At 39.0% G+C, this 18,978-nt stretch overlaps 3 protein-coding genes across 16 annotated transcripts in view; 2 read left to right on the forward strand and 1 right to left on the reverse strand.

Moving 5' to 3' along the window:
* PMS1 (PMS1 homolog 1, mismatch repair system component) overlaps positions 1-1,145 on the reverse strand; it is a 130,632-nt gene extending 129,487 nt beyond the window's left edge. For 5 of the 7 annotated variants that reach the window (XM_064286894.1, XM_064286895.1, XM_023542761.2 and 2 more), the window contains exon 1: positions 897-1,145. In XM_064286894.1, coding sequence (XP_064142964.1) covers positions 897-1,044 — 148 coding nt within the window. In that variant the 5' untranslated portion in view covers positions 1,045-1,145. The remainder of the gene's footprint in view (positions 1-896) is intronic. The other 2 variants (XM_023542752.2, XM_064286896.1) reach the window with 1 other exon arrangement.
* Positions 1,119-12,951, forward strand: ORMDL1 (ORMDL sphingolipid biosynthesis regulator 1). Of its 4 annotated transcripts, none has more exons than XM_064286900.1 (5): positions 1,119-1,226; positions 2,990-3,170; positions 6,714-6,865; positions 7,629-7,724; positions 11,636-12,951. In XM_064286900.1, exons 2-5 carry the CDS (start codon positions 2,997-2,999, stop codon positions 11,769-11,771), a joined length of 558 nt encoding a protein of 185 aa, XP_064142970.1. In that variant the 5' UTR covers positions 1,119-1,226; positions 2,990-2,996; the 3' UTR covers positions 11,772-12,951. The 4 variants fall into 4 exon arrangements, 3 of the variants coding, with proteins under 3 accessions (XP_064142970.1, XP_064142969.1, XP_003406217.1); XR_010322269.1 differs by lacking the exon at positions 7,629-7,724 and adding an exon at positions 9,564-9,691 and having other exon boundaries at positions 1,129-1,234; positions 11,636-11,747; XM_064286899.1 differs by having other exon boundaries at positions 1,129-1,234.
* A 2,164-nt stretch (positions 12,952-15,115) lies between these two features.
* The window catches only part of OSGEPL1 (O-sialoglycoprotein endopeptidase like 1), a 40,902-nt gene continuing 37,039 nt past the window's right edge, over positions 15,116-18,978 (forward strand). For 2 of the 5 annotated variants that reach the window (XR_002784561.2, XM_010602751.3), the window contains exons 1-2: positions 15,116-15,948; positions 17,371-17,611. Coding sequence is in view for 3 of the 5 variants with exons in the window: in XM_010602751.3 (XP_010601053.2) it covers positions 17,391-17,611 (221 nt within the window). In the remaining 2 variants the exon portion in view is untranslated. The other 3 variants (XM_023542773.2, XM_023542769.2, XM_064286898.1) reach the window with 3 other exon arrangements.

Genomic DNA, 18,978 nt, shown 5'->3' on the forward strand with positions numbered 1-18,978 from the left:
ACCAGCCGCTCCTTGGAAGCCCTATAGAGCAGTTCCATGAGCCGGAACCCACTGGACAGCAACGGGTTTGGTTTCGTATGTATATATGGAGCCCTGGTGACACAGTAGTTGAGAATTTGGCTGCACCCAGTCCGCAGTTCGAATCCACCAGCAGCTCCTCGGAAACCTCATGAGGCAGTTCTACTGTCTTATAGGGTCACTGTGAGGTGGAATCCACTAAACAGTAACGGGTTTGATACACGTATGTATATGTTGTTGTGTGGGGTCCAGTCGGTTCCATCTCATAGCGACCCTGTAGGACAGAGTGGAACGGTCCCATAGGATTTCCAGGGAGCGGCTGGTGTATACGAACTGCCGACTTTTTGGTTAGTGGCCAAGCTCTTAACCACTGCGTCACCTGGACTCCATAGTAAAGGTTTATGTGCACATAACTCACACATCCCGTTGGAATTCGTGAACTGAGGAGAGAGCACCACAGATTACAATTGTTTAGGGCCCTCGCGTGCCTTGGTCGGCCTTGCATACGGTACAGTTAATATAAAACACCACATTCACGCGATGAGTTATGGTGGTCATACGTTAAAATTTAAAACTTCTGCCTGGTAAATAAGAACTTTAACTCTTGAAGCCAGAAGGATCTGGGGAATCGAATGCAGCAAAGGCCTAATACATAATTTAGTCATGAAAGGCCAAAATAGATCATGAAGGAGATCGGACCCGCTCAGAGAACGCGCTCCACGTGTGCGCACCCGCCAGCCCAGCTGGTCTCCTTCCCGCCTCATCGTAAGGCGCCCACAGCGTCCCGCGGCGCTCGCGCTCCAAGCAGAACAAATTAAAGGAAAAGGGCCCTGGAGTCTACGAGAACGTAATAACGCCCGTCAACCACACAACACTACCTTCGCGCTCGCGCGAGTTGCGCAATATCCATCCACTCGCGGCGACAAACCAGCGTCCCGCCCGCAGCCCCGCTGAGCTCAGCGTCGCCCGACCCTGACTCACTAGCAACGCGCGCGCGCGGCGGGGCGGGCACCGGACGCGCGGCATCTAGTCCCGCCTTCTCCGAAGGGACGTCGGATTGGCGCTGCCCGCAGCCAATCCCCTGTCAGCGCGTTTTGTTCGGGAGGCTTCCGCAAGCTGTACTGAGAAGTGGCATTCGGTCTGTGAGGAGACGCCGGCGCCGCTGGGCTATTCCTCCTACATCCCGGCCGCAGGGAGTGGCGCGGCGGGTGAGTAGGTACGAACTCGCGCAAGGGCTGTGGTACTGCTTTGCTCTGGCAGGGAGCTGCTGGCTGGCCCAGGTCGGCCTAAGGGGGAAAAGTGGGCTGTGTCCGCGGCGCCCTGTCTAGCTGGTCTGTGGCAGTGGCGGCCAAGTGGTCCCCTAGGCTCACCATCAGCCCCCCTGTCGTCGTGCCACGGCACTGATGGGCTGTGCAGCTCCGAGGAGAAGGGTGGAGGAGGTGCTGCGGCGGTAGCAACAGCGGTTTTTGCTGAGCTTTCACTGGCCCTGGAGCTCCGACTGCAAAGGGAGTCGCCCTGGGGCTGTCCCGTAGGCGGGGAGCTCCCCAGAGGGGGTCGCTGCTGGAGATTTTTCACTAAAGTCTTTGTTTGCCGGTCCTGAAGTGGCGGGCTGCCTTCTCAAACCAGCACGCAGCGCGGTAGACCTGCTGGGAAAGGTTCTCTGAATTAGGGGAGGAGGGTCCGTATCACACTAGCGTTGAATTCAGGCAGAGATGGGTAGTAGTTAAGTGGTACGGCTGCTACCCAAGAGGTCGGCAGTTCGAATCCGCCAGGTGCTCCTTGGAAACTCTACAGGGCAGTTCTGTTCTGTCCTGTAGGGTCGCTGTGAGTCGGAATCGACTCGACGGCAGTGGGAACACTGTTGAGTGGTGACATGCTCTAAATATATCTTCAAAAAATAATGTGTGATAACAGTAAAATAATGTTTGGTAAATGATGGATGTTTATAAGAAAATATTTACACTTGTAAATTTGAGGCTTTTGTTTCGTTTCAGTGTAACTTTGATTCGTGTTCTTCATGGATTTTTAGAGGAGGGCATTGTACTTAGGAAACACTTGCTGGATGAGGTTATGAGAAATGTCTCTTTGCCAGTTCTGCAATAGAAAGGGTTTATATATTTTAATGCTGGAGCTACCCCAAATATAATATGGCCTGTTTTCCCCCTTTAATCTCACTGGTCAGTTTATACTGGGATGGTAAGTATTCTTCAGGACAGTTTAAAGGGATTCTTAGACCCAACCATCATCATTGAAATAACTGAGATATCAGTTCTTTTTAAGTGTCCATATTGAACTTAAAAAGGGAAGGAAAAAAAAAGTTAAAAAGAATAACTTTAGGGGCATTCAGAAGAAACACTGATTGCTTTGAATACCTAATTGCGTCGCAGAATTGAGAGAAAAGCATTATCTCTTGGCCTTATAAAATTCCCACGGCATTATGTTAACATCATGTCCCTCCTTGGAGATTTAGGTTTTAAAAAAGAATTATTTGAATTCTGACCATTTTATGGACCCAAGATTACATTATAAGAATATGGCTGCTCAGAACAGACTGGCTGGATCTCTTTGCTTTTTTATATTCTGTTGATGGTAAAATTAGCTCCTGGCTTTTCATTATCATGATATAAGAAAATGTAGGTTTTCTCTTACAGTTGGGGTCTTCGTGCCCATTATTTCATTTAGTAAAACCAATGTGCTAGAAGACAAGCTTTAGAAAAGGGATTTTAAGTATTTTTTCAAAGAGAGCTATAAAAAAAGCCTTGTTTGTCTTCTGATCAAAGTCAGATGTTAAGGATTCTTTACTACCTTCATCAGCATCTGCAAGTAGCATATTTTGGAGGGTATGTGTGTTGCATTTCAGAACAACTAGGAAAAAAAAATCCTAGTAACACAATTATTTTTTCAAGTCAGAATTGGGGTATCTAGGTTTGCAGTTATATCAGTGTTGATTTATTTCATTGATTCCCTACAGAGCAAACATGAATGTTGGAGTTGCCCACAGCGAAGTGAATCCAAATACCCGTGTAATGAACAGCCGTGGTATGTGGCTGACGTATGCACTGGGAGTTGGCTTGCTTCATATTGTCTTACTTAGCATTCCTTTCTTCAGTGTTCCTGTTGCTTGGACCTTAACAAATATTATACATAACCTGGTAAGAATTTCATCTTATACTGAACATGTAAAAGCTTAAGATTTTCTTTTGAGAAAGACAAACACCTGACTTAGTTGTTTTTTATTTTTTTTTTTTTTAATTTATTAAGGTACAGGTCACGTACCATAAATTTGCCGACTTAAAGTATACGATTCAGTGGGTTTTAGTGTATATGACTTAATTTTGAAGAATTGTAATCCGAGATAGAATTTTATTTTTTCTATCACTATTCAACACTGGGTCCTTTTTCTGAGTAAAGCATTTTTCTCTCCTCTTCGTTTTATAGAATCCAGAAATAGGAGGTCATTTTAGCAAAAATTAAAGACACTGTAATTCAGGCTACTATAATACATTAGTTAACCAGAATGCTTCAGAAGTGGTAATAAAGTGTTCTGGTTAACTGGAGTTTAATGAAAACCTTTAGTTTCAATCCTTGTTAAGTCTTTCTAAATTGTTTAAGTATGCTTTCCTGTTTCAAAATAGAAAAGTTGAGCTTAATCATATCTTACGTGACCCAGGATATTATAGTACCTTAGCTTTTTGATGCTGAGTATCATTCTCTTGTACTATGTGGTAACTGCAAAATATCAGAGGTTGGATTAACTCTACTGACCTGATTATGCAGCCCTGGAAATTGCCTGTTTTTTTTTTTTTTTTTTTTAATTCCTGGTGGTGCTTTTTCTTGTTATTAACAGCCTATTAAAGTAGAACGAAAGGGGAGAAATTCAGTTAATCAGGAATTTTAATTGAATCTAGATTAATTGTATATTTCTTTAAAGGTATCCAAAGAATGAAGAACTTAATAAAGAAGGAAAATGTAATAGAAGTAGAATTTTTAAAAATTAGTGTTACTTATAGAGAGTATTTGAAGTTGACTGGAAGAGGATAAGGATGGTGTGACGGTGGGAATGATAAGTGAATGTCCATTTAGTCTTCTTTATGTGATAGGCTTTGGTAGAGCAAATACTATTTGTTTTCATATACTGATTTTTCCAAAATATTTGATACTAATTATGTCCCTTTTATTGAAACTTTTCTTTGGCTTTCATGGCATCACTTTCTCCTAGAGATTTCTGATCTTCTCTATTTGCTTTTGCAGGCTCTTCTTTATCTTTTCCTCTCTGAAATGTTGCTGTTCACAAGGTTCTTTTCTTCCTCTCTTCTCATGCTATATATTCTACCGAGATTACTTCTGCCATCCGTATTTTCCATTTCTAGCTTTAGAATTATGATGCCCATGTTTGTATTGCCAGATCACCCTGCGCCCTAAACCAAACGAATACAAATTGAACTCATCTTATTCCTGGTCTGTCTCTTACCAACTCCAGTCTGTTCCTCTGACTTTGTTCCTAATTTTGTCTAAAGGCACCACTGTCAGCCCAGTTAGCCAAGCCAGATAGCTGAATGTTGAGTATAAAGTTACAATGTAATATGTCATCCAAACTAAGACTTTTAAGAGAAAAGGGAGCTCTACTATTAATAAGTATGCAGAGAATAGGTGTAAATCAGAACTGTCCCAGCCAAACTGGGACATATGGCCACTCTAAGGATAACTCCTTCCCTCCTGTATGTTCCATATTCATTTAGTCAAAACCCTGACTTTTATTGATTTACTATCTCAGCTTGATCCCCACTGGCATTGCTATAGTTCATACCCTCATTTTCTTCTCAAGTGGATTACTCCAATAGATCAAATGGTCTCCTTGCTACTCTACCCTCTCCATTCCAACTTGATAGAGTAGTATTTTAAAAATGCATGTCTGTTGAAATCATGCTCTAAGTCCTACAACAACTTCCCATTGCGTATGTGGTAAAATCCAAAGTTTGTGTGGCATACAAAACCAGTTAGTAATATTGTAGAGGCAGAAAAGGAATCAATTATATCTCTACCATCTCCAAACACATACTCTACTTTAACAGTAATGAAAATTAATTTCCTTTCAAACTTTTTGTTTTGGCTTAGCCTTCTTCCACTATTTTAATACCCCTCCCTCCTTTCTGTACTACCTGGCTGATTTCTACTTGTCCAGCAAAGCTATACTCAGCTATTACCTCCTCCAGGAAACCACTAAACTGCTAGGCAACATCTTTTTATCATGTGATTGTCATAGTTCTATAATTAGCAGTTTATCCCCTTTTTATTTTCTTTTTTTTTTTATGTCTAAATACCTATTTAAGTGTTTACTAAATAAATTATTGTTGCCCACTTTCCCCTTTTCCAGTGGCACATGTGGCATTTTAGAAGCCATTCTACTAACCTCCCCTCATGTTTTCAAGCTGATTTACCAGGATTGAGTCACAGTATATGGCCATGAACCAAGGGTAGATAATTGACACCATGTGGGCAAACTTCTGACTTATTTGCCACACTAAAACCTAACTAACCAACTGTAGATGTAGCAATTACATGACTACGGATTAAGTTTCTTGTAAAGATAACCTAAGTTAAACTAATTGAAACCAAAAATGCATGCTGAATGTTTTTAAATATGGGAAAATGTACCTAGTTGTTACCCGTGGTTTGAAAAACTACTGCATGTTTCTGAACCATACAGTAGAAGCCTATAGTAATTTTTTTTATTCAGTGCTACAGTTGGAGGTATTAATGCTTTACAAAATTCTTAGACCAGCTTTTAAAATAAATAAGAATTTTCCTCACTATGAGTAAATATTAAAGGTTAATCATGAGCTGGAGTCCCTGGGTGGTGCAAACAGTTAATGCACTCACTGCTAACCAAAAGGTTGGCTGCTCAAGTCTACCCAAAGGTAGAGCACAGTTCTGCTGTGACATACATGGGGTCACCATGAGTCAGAATTGACTCAACAACTGGTAGTGGTAACCATGAGCTACATACTTTTTTTTTTTCTAATTGTTTTGATGTGGCCAGAAATCATCGCTTTAAAAAAGAAATTTTTTGAACATTTTATTGTGCTTTAGCTGAAAGTTTACATAGTTAATTAGTTTTCCAATCAATGATTCTTACACAAATTGTTTTGTGACGTTGGTTGCAATCCCCACAATGTGTCAACACTCTCCCCATTCCCTCCCTGGATTCCCTGTTTCCGTTATTCCACTTTCCTTGTCCTTCCCTGTCTTCTCCTCTTTGATTTTGGGCAAGTGTTGCCCTTTAGTCTGTATGGTTGATTATTCTAAGGAGCCCATTCTTCATGGGTGTTACTGTTTATTTTATAACCTGAACTATTATTTGGCTGAAAGGTGGCCTCTGGGAGTGTCTTCAGTTTCGAGTTAGAAGGTTGTCTTAGGGCAGTAGTTTCAGGGTGGGGTGGGGGGTTCCTCCAGTCTCTTTCAGATCAGTAAGTCTACTCTTATTATTATTATTTAAATTTTGCTCTAGGGTTTTTTGTTTTTTACCCATTCTGACTAGGGCCTTCTGCTGTGATCCCAGTCAGAGTGGTTGGTAGTGGTTGCTGGGCACCATCTAATTCCCCTCATCTCAGGTTAGAGGAGGCTGTGGTTCATGTGGGCCATAAGTCCTTTGGACTATTTGACATTGATTATATGCCCCCATGCTTGTTTTCCAGGGAATGTATGTATTTTTGCATGCAGTGAAAGGAACACCTTTTGAAACTCCTGACCAGGGTAAAGCAAGACTCCTGACTCATTGGGAACAACTCGACTATGGAGTACAGTTTACATCTTCACGGAAGTTTTTCACAATTTCTCCAATAATTTTGTAAGTGGTATAAGCTTTAGGTGTGAGGAGGATTGGCTGAAAGGAAGACATCTTTTTTATTGATTGAATTTGAATTAGAAACAGTATTTTATTGTAAAACTTCTATCAGTGAGTAGCTACTTCAGAGTGAAAAATACAGGCAAAATTTTCAGTAAGTTGGTAATAAACTAATTTTCGTGCTGATACATACAGAGACATTACGTGCTAGATATTTTGGGATATACAGGTAAAATGTATTCTAGTTCCTGTCCTTAACTTGCTTACAAAAAAACTAAACACGTAATCATGTTCTGTATCCCACTATCAAATTACCCATTGCTATCAAGTCGATTCTGACTCATAGCAACCCTACAGCACAGAGAAGAACTGTCTCATAGAGTTTCCAGGGAGCGCCTGGTGGACTCAAACTGCCAACCTTTTCATTAGCAGCTATAGCTCTTAACCACTATGTCACCAGGGTTTCCACTACCAGGTTAATTTTACTAAATAGGAGAATTTTATTGACCACCCACCCCCTATTGAATGTTCAAAGTCCTTGTGAGAGACAAAAGCTAGCTTGGTTTGTTCCTATATAAAAATTGAGCTGATGATACCTAAGTCAATGCTGATGCTTTGAGAAATAAATGAGTCTCCTGAATAAACTGAACACTTCAAAGGCCAGTGTAGCAGTGGCGGGGGCTAGGGGACCATGATTTCAGGGGACATCTAAGTCAATTGACGTAATAAAATCTAATAAGATAACATTCTGCATCCCACTTTGGAGGGTGGCATCTGGGGTCTTAAACAGTAGCAAGCGGCCATCTACGATGCATCAATTGGTCCTGGAGCAAAGGAGAATGAAGAACACCAAAGACACAAGGTAATTATGAGCCTAAGAGACAGAAAGGGCCATATAAACCAGAGACTACATCAGCCTGAGACCAGAAAAACTAATGGTGCCCAGCTACAACCGATGACTGCTCTGACAGGGAACACAACAGAGAACCCCTGATGGAGCAGGAGAAAAGTGGGATGCAGACCTCAAATTTTCATAAAAAGACCAGTCTTAATGGTCTGACTGAGACTAGAAGGACCCTGGAGGTCATGGTCCCCAGACCTTCTGTTACCCAAGATGGGAACCATTCCCAAAGCCAACTCTTCAGACAGGGATTGAATTGGACAATGGGATAGAAAATGATACTGGTAAAGAGTGGGCTTCTTGGATCAAGTAGACACATGAGACTACGTTGGCATCTCCTGTCTGGAGGGAAGATAGGAGGGCGGACGGGGTCAGCAGCTGGCTGAATGGACACAAGGAAAGAAAGTGGAGGGAAGGACTGTGCTGTCTTATTAGGGGGAGAGCAATTAGGAGTATATACCAAGGTGTGTTTAAATTTTTTGTGAGAGACTGACTTGACTTGTAAATTTTCACTTCAAGCATAATAAAAATGAAAAAAAAGAAAGAAATGAGGTAATACCCATCTGAACGTGCTCGGCTACTAACTGGAATGTTGGTGGTTTGAGTCCACCCAGAGGTATCTTGGGAGAAAGGCCTGGCAATCTACTTTGGAACAATAAGCCATTGAAAACCCTATGGAACACAATTTTGACACACGTGGGGTTGCAATAAGTCAGAATTAACTTGATGGTCACTGGTGGAAAGCATCTAACCTTTTATCTGGCATATTATTTCTTCCTCTTACCTGGTATTCAGGGCCCTCCACAAGATGGTTTCTACCTCATTTTTACTTTATCTGAATATTTTATCTTCACCTGACTCCCACCTGGTCAAGGTCTTCTAAGTAGCATTTCTTGAATACTTCATGTGTAGTACTTTTTCTATACCTTTGTTCATATAATTTCCTCTATCTGAAATGCGTGTCTATTTCTGAATATATTTGTGTTCTACTATTCTTTCAAGATGTAAATAATTCTTTCTCAGTGAGTTCTTTTCCTTAGCACCTATCCTACCCTGCTTTGAACTCTCTTTGTCATTGTTTTATGTACCTCATTTATGCCAGTTTGTATTATTTCTCTATTATTATAAATGTTTCATTTTATCTGTTCAAAGAGTTTATAAGTGCTTAGATTGCTTTGAATCTCACACTCAGTACAGTGAGTGGGATGTAGTAGATGTGTTTCACGTATGTCTTAAACACTCTCTACCACATAGCTTACATGTAATGATATCTCCGTGATAGAATCAGAGCAGTCTAGAGTAGCTAGAAAGGTATCTTGGAAGTGTTAGAATCCTTTAAACAAGGACTTAAGGTGTAGGTTTTAAATAGATGTTGAAGTAATGCATTTTCAAATGGAAGGAAGAAATTAATCATAAAGTAGTAGGCTTTTTCCTTATATTTATAGCACTGTATCACTTTGAGAAAAAATTTAATTTTAAGTTGGTTGGCCCCATGTAAAATTAACTTCAAAGGAAAAATGATCTGTATGGTCTAACAAAGATATATATGGCAACAAGAATAATAGTTATTCAGGCAGCCATAGGTAAGGATTTTGGCTGTACCGCTTTCTAGCTCTATGACTTTTGGCTATTTTCTTGAAAGCCTTAGTTTCCTCATTTATAAAATGTAGAGGATTATATTTAATACATATAAAGCCTGGCATATAGTAAATTTTCAATAAGAGCTAGCACAAAAAAAGTAAACTAAGGTGTACCTGTGTACAACCTTCATATTTCTAAAAATATGTTTTTGACCCACAGGTATGATTTCAAACATTCTGTGATTATATTGCTTACATAACTGAAGAAACAGCATTTAAATCCATCTATATAGCATTGATATTTTTCAGAGTGCTTTCACATTTTCTTATTTGATCATCATTTGTGAGGTAGGTGGGACATGCAATGCTTTCCAGGTTTTTAGATAAACAGACCTAAATGCATGGCCTTGCTCAAGACCTCACAGCTAATTGGAGACAAGAGCCCAGATTAAACCCTAGACTCCTGGCTTCTAATACAGGTGTCTTTATAGTAATTGATATGAAACTGTTTCCCAGTTTGAGTTTTGCATCCTTTCAGAGGGCTCTCTAGGTTTTTGTAAAAGTCAAGTAATTTTCATATGATATGTATACACAATTAGTTTTCGTTAAAAGACAAAAAGAGGACATGTGTTACAGTACTGTAAAGTAAAGCCATTCCAGGAAGATATGTTATTTCCAACTTAAACCAAATTATAAATTAAGCTAGTATTAATGCTAAGAAATCAAATGAGATTACTAAATGGTATAATTTGTTCAGTGAAGGAAGTATAAAAACAGCCTTCAAGTATTTGAAAGCAGGAAAAGAGATTTAAAGTGAAGATTGCGGAATATGGTCTATTCTCAATTTTATGACTCTATAGTTTGTCTAATAGGTAGAAAATTGTTATCTTCTCTTATGAGGAACTAATGATGGTAGTTAGAGGAAAGACTCAGAATACTTACTTTGTTTACTTTCGCTAAAAGTAATTAGACAAACACTCATATGGTAACTAACTTCTTAGTTATGATCAAGTAAGGTATAATATTTTATTCTTTACATCTTGTCTGTTGTCATGGATTGAATTATGTCCCCCAAAAATGTGTATCAACTTGGCTAGTCCATGATTCCCAGTATTGTGTGATTGTCCATCATTTTGTCACCTGATGTGATTTCCCTTTGTGTTGTAAATCTTACCTCAATGACGATGAGGTAGGATTAGTGGCAGTTAGGTTAATGAGGCAGTACTCAATCTATAAGATTAGGTTGTGTCTTAAATCAATCTCTTTTGAGGTATAAAAGAGAAAATCGAGCAGAGAGACATGGGGACCTCATACTACCAAGAAAGTAGTGGCAGGAACAGAGTGTGTCCTTTGGACCTGGGGTCCCTGCATTTAGAAGCTCCTAGACCAGGGGAAGATCGATGATAGGGACCTTCCTCCAGAGCCAACAGAGAGAGAGCTTTCCTCTGAAGCTGGCACCTTGAATTTGGACATCTGTGAGAGAATAAGCTTCTCTTTGTTAAAGCCATCCACTTGTGGTGTTTCTGTAATAGCAGCACTAGATGACTGAGACATCTATATATTAGGAGACTGTTTAGTAGCCAGACGTTGTGTCTGCACTCTGATATATCCTTAAGTAAGACTAGACCAGACATTTTGACTCAGTGATTTGTAGCCTTAAAGGTGGCTTAGGCTTGTTAAAACAAATTCTCAGATGTTGGATGTCTTTAAATATGTTCATGCATTCAGCTATAACAAAACAGCTGGAATTTTACAAGTGTCTTTCAAGTTTCCAATTAAACTGGTTAAGGACCTGTTCAACTACAATACTGAAATGAGACCATCATATGTATTTATTTTCTTTCAAAGATACTGAATTGTAGTAATACACACTAGTGTATTCAAAGTGGTTCTTAAACTTTTTGGTGGATCACAGAACCCTTGAGAATATGATGAATGTTTTGAATCCAGACTGTCCTTTAGAAATATAAATACAGAACTACACTGGAAATTTCAGGGGGCATATGAATCCTAGTTTGAAAGCCTCCTGCTTTAAGAGATCCTAAGTGCATTTAACATAAATGCAGAAATGCAAAATGTGTACATATACCTTCATTAAACAAATTTTAAAATCTCAAATCAAATTAACTTAGACCCAGACTAAAATATTTCCTCTTGTTTTAGTGCTCAAAAACAATTCCGAATTGAGGTATTTATGTGTCAGTGGCCTTTTTTCTACCTTTTGATTTTCTTTGAAACTAAGTAATTTCACATTTGGATGTTACACGTATTCTTAACTTTTTATTTTTACAGATACTTTCTGGCAAGTTTCTATACGAAGTATGATCCAACTCACTTCATCCTAAATACAGCTTCTCTCCTGAGTGTGCTAATTCCCAAAATGCCACAACTGCATGGTGTTCGGATCTTTGGAATTAATAAGTATTGAAATGTTTTGAAACTGAACAAAAATTTTTACAGCTACTCAGTTTCCTGTAAGGAAGGAGTAGTTAGTATACTGCACTGTTTCTGTGATAATGTGAAATGAGAGGTATTTACATTGAAGGGTCGATTGCTGGTTCTTCATATGCCATTTTGAAGTGCAGGTTTTTACTAGAAGATGCCTCTGTTTAATGCATCTGGTATATTTCTGAAGAGAGGCTTTACAGGCAGGCTGGGCAGGCCCAGCTCCTAATTTAAATGGCTATATAGTGCGGGTGTAGTAGATAAATCCAAGGTAAAAAGAGATCTGTGAGAGACTAGCTTAGTTTATAATGAATGGGAATTATGTTAGAAGAAAATTTCCAATCATTCAGTCATGGTCATTATAAGCAGACTTAGGCGTGAACCATAATCATCTCTTTAAAAGTTTATTATAGATTTTTTTTCTTACCATACATACTCCTACCGTCTTGTTTTATACCGATTTCTACCTTATGAGTATATTTTTGTGGTTTTGTTGGCTCAAAATTTTGCGTTGATGGGCAAGGTCATTTTTACATTTATTAAGTTACTGAGCTCAAGAAGGTCACTCTTCATGAGTGATTGGTGATAGAAGATAGCCCGGTGTCTTACAAACAGCCTCTGAGTCAGACTTCTAATTTTGGAACAAACTAAGTTTCGTTGCCTTTCTAGGCATGAGGCTGCTAAATCAGTTAAGAAAATAATTTATTTCAAACATTTAAAGTATATAGTAATTCAAAGTTCTCTGCTTTTTTGGTCGAGCAACTTAATTGTTAAAATCTACCATTCTTTAGAAAAGAAAATACAAAATGAACAGCTGTGTAGCCAACCTGTGGTCTGGCAGAATCTGCTTCTCTAGCATTAGTACCGGAGTAAGTAATGAAGCCTTTTATAGCTGGTCTGCAGTAGAGATGACATCATTTTTTCTAAGTCTCCCTACTTTCAACCCCCATATTTTGCCCATTAATATTTTTGCTTTTCAATAACATGGATCTTAGTATAGATAACCCCAAATAAATAATTTCCAAAGCAGCAACCATACTGAAATTCTTGTGACTTGGGCAAGCTTTCTATAATTGTTGGCTTTAATGGAAAGAAATGATTATATACTACTTTGAGAAGTGAATGTGTCAAAAAAAAAAAGTTATGGGATAAAACTGGAAAACTCAGTAATATTGATAAATAAAATGGAGTACAAAGAGTTCTAGAACAACTTAAAAATCAGCTCATTTCAATAAAATGACTTTTGGGGGGTAATGATCATTGTTTTGTATTTCAGAAGTATTGAGTTTAGAAATCAGTTGTATGATACTGCTTTTTTATGTTTGTCTTTACCCATGTATTTTTAAATAACTGGTAATCTGTACTTTAATAAAAATTTTCCTTGGTGTAACATTATTTCAAAAGCTTTCCAAATTCAGTTATTAAAATTACAGTTACTATTTTCAAGCTATTTTTAAGCAAACGAACTTGTAAAATTAAGGTAAGTAAAAATGTTCCTTCGTTTTTCTTCATTTTAAAGCTTAAATATCTCAGAAGGCATACGTTTTTTGTACCAACTTCAGAGATAGAAATCTTCTCTGATTCCGGCTTCTTTCTCCTATTTTCCCTGCTTTTACCCCTCAGTGTTTTAAAAATATTTAATCAGTAGATACTTGAGGGCCTACACTTTGCTCATGCTGACTCCATATGCGTGTAGTAGAAGTGCTGCATAGGGTTTTCAAGGCTGTGACCTTTCAGAACCAAATCACCAAGCCTTATTTTCGAGGTGCCTCTGGGTAGGTTTGAACTACCAACCTTTTGGTTACTGGTCCAATGCTTAATCATTTGTGCTACCTAGGGAGTCGGAATCAACTCAATGGCAACTAGTAACTGTGCTAAGTATTCTTCTAGGTGTTGTGGATACAGTGTGTAAACTAGACAGACCAAGTCACTCCTCTTATGTTCTTACATTCTAGTTTGGCAACAGATAATGAGTAAGCAAATACATGTTCCACATAGTGATAAATGCTATGGGGAAAAGAATAAGCAGGTGAAAGATAGAGGAACTATTTTAGAAAGGTCTTCCCTGAAGATCCTACCTGAGAAGGTGACATATGAATGTAGACCTTAATGATAAAGGAGCAAGCAGTGCAAAGATCTGGGGAAAGTGCATTCCCAGTAGAGAGAATGACAGATATTAAGTCTCTAAAGCAGGAATGGTGTGTTTGAGAGGGAGAACAAAACCAGCCACTGAGGTTAAAAAGAAGTAAGCAAAGAGGAGGAAAGTGGTAGCAAATGAGGTCAGAGACATAGGCAGGGGCAAGATCATATAGGCCTTTGTAGACAAAGGTAAAGAGGGATTTTGTTCTAAGCATGACAGCCATTGAAGAGTTTATACAGGTAATTAAAGGGTTTTGTTTTTGTTTTTTTGAGCCCTGGTGGTACAGTGGTTAAGCGTTAGCTGCCACCCAGAAGTTTGGCCGTTCAAGTCCACCAGCCACTCCTTGGAAAGGAGTGTATAGGGTCACTGAGTTAGAAATCAACTTCAGGGCACTGGGTTTGGTATCTGTTTTTTTTTTAAGGTCACTGGTTACTGTTGAGAATAAGCTGTAAGGGATTAGGAAGTAGGGAGAATAGGAAACTACTGCAGGGAAGAAATGGTAGTTGGGATTAGGAAAGTAGTGAAGTGGTGGAGAGATGGTCGGATTTGGGATATTTTCCAAGTACGGTCCACAAGATGGTGGCTTGTAAACCACCCAAAGTGATTCAGTTTCTTAATCCATAAAATGAGGACAGTACCTATCTCATAGAGCAATTTATGGTAAGGATAAAATTTACAACAGTGCCTGGACTCATAGTAAGAGCCATTTTATTGTTAGTTGTTAACTGTTACACATAGAATTTTTGAAAAACTAGGTTCCAAAAAAAAAAATCTCTAACAGCATTTTGGTAATTATGAATTTAAAATAGCTTTATCTACCACTATACTATAACTGTGACTTCCGGAGTTGTTATTTACTCATCTTTTATACACAAAGCTTCACACAGTGCAAGGCACTGATGTACATTGATAGCGGAGTCCAACCGTGCATCCCATGGTGCCTGTTTGCTAAAACAGCCTAGCACAGAAGAAAGACTCGGGTTAAATCCATTCAAACAAATGGGAACAAGTTCACATATTAATAAAACCAAAAAAAAAAAAACTAAAGGAGGTGCAGGAATATGAGTACATACTATACTGAAGAGGAGCCCTGGTGGCGCGGTCGTTTAAATAGTTTCTGCGGCTAATCAAAAGGTCAGGAGTTCTTAGTCTTCCAGTCGATCTTTGGAAACCCAATGAAGCAGTTCTACTCTGTCCTGTGGGGCTACTATGAGTCAGAATCTACTCAACGGCAACGAGTTTGTTCTTTACGCTGAAGATTGCACATGTACTTAGTAAGCAAGGACCATATACTGCATTACAAATTATATGTGTGTGTGTGTGTATATATACGTGTGTATATAGAGAGAGAGGTTAAGTGAATTTTTGCCTCTCCGCCCCCCTTTTTTTTCCATTACAAAAAGAAGCCAGCCCCAGACTTTATTCCCAGTGAAGAAGAGGGAGTAACGGTTTAGAGTCTCCCACATGAAGCACTTCCGTTCTTTTGAAACCCGGTATAAGCTCTTGGAGGAGTCCCGCGTTTCCATCCAATTTCTTCGAAAAATATTAGGCATCTCAGGCCACAATTTTTAGATTTGGTTACAATCCCCCTAAAATGGTAAAAACAAATAATTTACCCTATCCTTTCCTCACAGTGGCACCCAAAGTCCAGCCAAAGGGGAGAAAATTTAGTGGAGTGTTTTGAACTTAATGTAGTCAGATAAATCTGTGTTCGGCCTCTGCTGACCACTCACTAGCTGTAGAAGTCTCGTTAACTAAGAATCTGGGAGAAACGCACCAGCGCATGCACGGAGTCTGTGACAATGGAAGCCTCCTCTTTTTATTTACCCTGAGTTAGAGTGCCACCCCCCTCCCCCGCAGGGCAAAAGCAGCCTGTCCCGGCATCCGGGACCCTGGCACCGCGTCGATGACATCACTTCCGGAGCGCCAGGTTCGGGCCTTCCTGGGCACTAGAAAAGTCAGTGAGCAGTGTTCGCTCGGGAGGGAAGGTGAAAACTCGCTTCTGTCGCTTACTAAGAAGGTGGGTGAAATTGCTCATCCCCACCTGACTGATGCTTTCGCACGCTTAGAAAAGCAGTTTCAGTCCGAGCCCATTGCCTTCTTAGAGGGGCAGAGACGTTAGCTGGTCAAATTCTCTGAGTTCGCTCAGGAGATATCTTAGGCCCGAAAGAAAAGTGCTTAGCACAAACCCCTTAAGCCCGCCTAGCTAGTAGTCTTGCTCAGATTTGGTAATGCATATCTAATTCCTCTAGGAAGTGTGTCTGGGCAGCACTCGCCTCGGCTGCCTCTGCAAATAGGTCCCTCGGCTGTAATCCCTGTATGCTTTCTGTCCCCCCGGCTGAAGAATGAAAGGTCCAATTTTATTCATTCTTTTTTCAACCCCCAATGTTTTTCACAGGGTTTCCCGTTGGACCCCCTGCTGAGAAATTGCATTTCTGACAAGTTCCCTGATGAGAATTTGTATTTTTAAGGAGGTACCGGGACCCCAGGTGATGCTCATGTATCACTCCATGTGAATTTATTAGAAATGCAAATTCTCAGCACGGGGTCGAACTGGAATGAACCGGCTTGAAGCCTTGATTTTTCTTTTTTATTGTAGGGGAAAAGACCTATTGAAACATCCAGGCAAGTTCTAAGGGGTGATTTTGAGGGCATGAAATTAGTTATTTAGTAACCTGCAAACATTAGGGTACTTGTGTGATGGGCTGCGTTTAATTACTTTGGAAAAAATGCTTTGGAAAAATCCTTGTGATAAGCTGTAGTAAAAATTGAGATTTAATTGGAAAGATTGTAATTAATGGATAAAAGTCATTAGGTTGCAGTCGTTTTAGTTGACATGTGTTTCTTTAAGACACGTTTTATGAGAATACTTGTTTCTAAACTGCATGACTACATGTTTTGTGTTTTATGTGAACACTCTTGTGTTTGAATCAAATGATTAAATTTTATTTCTAAAGATGTTTCCAGGAAATAGGATGCATTTGTTTCTGCCTGTTCCATTTTGCCTTTATTGTTTGATTTTTTTAAACGCCACAGTTATTATTAATTTTAGCTGTCAAAAAATAAACATTTTTTAGAGGATCGTCCATGCAACAATTATACTATAATAGTAACTTTTATAAGTATAATGAGTAGTATGATAAGAACTGCATGAAAATAACAGTAATAAAAAACTAAAACCTACTTCCCTCTTTGCCTCTGTAAAGAGCATTATATTTACTCATACTGTTAATTATATTTACAGGCATGCTACTTTGAAAAATTTTGCTAATTATGCAAACTTTCTTATAATTTTATAAAACTACATAAACTAAAGATTAAAAAATAAACTAACCTTTCAGAATTTTGCTTACCTGAACGGCTGGCTTGTTGTAAACAGAGTAGTTGTTAGTGTTTATTGTCACTTCCAAATAATAAGTTTGTTTCTGTAATTCTTTTTCAGGAATTATCTGTAAAGTAAATATGCTGATATTGAATAAGACAGTGAGAGTTTTTTCTAAACCATCAAAAAGGAAAATTTATGAATTTTTAGGAAGTTTTACTTTCCATCCTGGAAAACCATTTCTTCATAAACTAGTACTGGGAATTGAAACTAGTTGTGATGATACAGCAGCTGCAGTGGTGGATGAAACTGGAAATGTGTTGGGAGAAGCAATACATTCCCAAACTGAAGTTCATTTAAAGTAGGTATACATTATCATGGTAGTTTCTACTCTTTGGAAAAGTAAAATGAAATCATTATTTTGTATTTGTCTTATATGAAAATTAAAATTTAGAACCATATTTCTCTCATGCAGAGTTTTCTAATAACTGCTATAGAACAACCTGAAACCTCTAAGCCTGACTTTTAAGACCGTCTATAATAAGGTCCCTGTCTGGGTTATCTAGTGCTGCTGTAACAGAAATACCACAGGCGAATGGCATTAACAAACAAAAGTTTATTCTCTCGTACTTCAGGAAGCTGGAAGTCCAAATTCACAGTGCAAGCTCCAGGGAAGGTGCTCTGGGGGTAGGTCCTTGTCATCAGTCTTCCCTGTCCTAGGCTTTGGTGGTACCATCTGCACAGCTCAGCATTTACTGAATACCTACAGTCAGCAGGCAATATTTGAGGCACTGTGGGTACAAAGATGTGTAAGATGTATGATCTTTGCTTCTGAGCAGCTCACTGAATAGAGTGGTTAAGGGTGTAGGTTTATATCCTGGTTCTGCCACTTACTAGCTTTGAGACCTTGAACTTTTTTTTTTTTGGTGCCTCAGTTTCTCATCTATAAAATGGGAATAATGCAACTAGCTCAATATTATTGTTGTGAAGATTAAATGTGAATCCTTTTTAAAGCATTTAGTGCAGTGCTTGACAAATAGCAGGGGATCAATAAAAGCCAGCTATTGTTATAACTTTAGTACTTCTGTTACTGCTACAAATAAGTGAAGAAGGCAGACAGGTAAACAGATATTGTAAAATAGTGTGAAAAGTGCAGTAATAAAGGAGTGCTGTGGGAGAGAGATCCTTCTTCCAAGTGAGAAACCTGAAGGACATCTTTGATTTCCCCCTCTACTTCATATCCAAATTAGTCATCCATTCCTAGTAAATTTATCTCGCAAATATTTCTTGAAACTCTCTTTTTCCTCTCCACTAATTTAGTTCCAAGTTCTTATTATCTCTTGCCCTGGCTTATTGCTACAGCTTTGAGGCTAAATGGCTTCCCCGCCTCTTTATTAGCTTTGCTCTCTAATTATCCACCCTTATAAGTTGTAGTAAGACAAGACTAGATGCTTCAAGAATAAGGCTATGGTCTTAGTCATGTGTTTCATCCCTAGTGCTTAGCATAATCCCTAGAAGAAAAAAGATAAAGAGGCACCATAAGGAAGGGAGGTAGACAAGAGGGAAAAGGAAAAAATAAGTGGGAGGGAAAGAAATTGGACTTAAAAGTTTCCTAAATTTCAAGAAAGTAAGATTTTTGAACAGGAGAGTAATAGGGCCAGCACTGTGCTTAAGGATATTCTCTGGCAATGCAATACAGGGTGGACTCCCAGCATCAGGGATTATAGC

Source organism: Loxodonta africana, chromosome 6, assembly GCF_030014295.1.
Source record: "Loxodonta africana isolate mLoxAfr1 chromosome 6, mLoxAfr1.hap2, whole genome shotgun sequence".
NCBI lineage: Eukaryota > Metazoa > Chordata > Mammalia > Proboscidea > Elephantidae > Loxodonta > Loxodonta africana.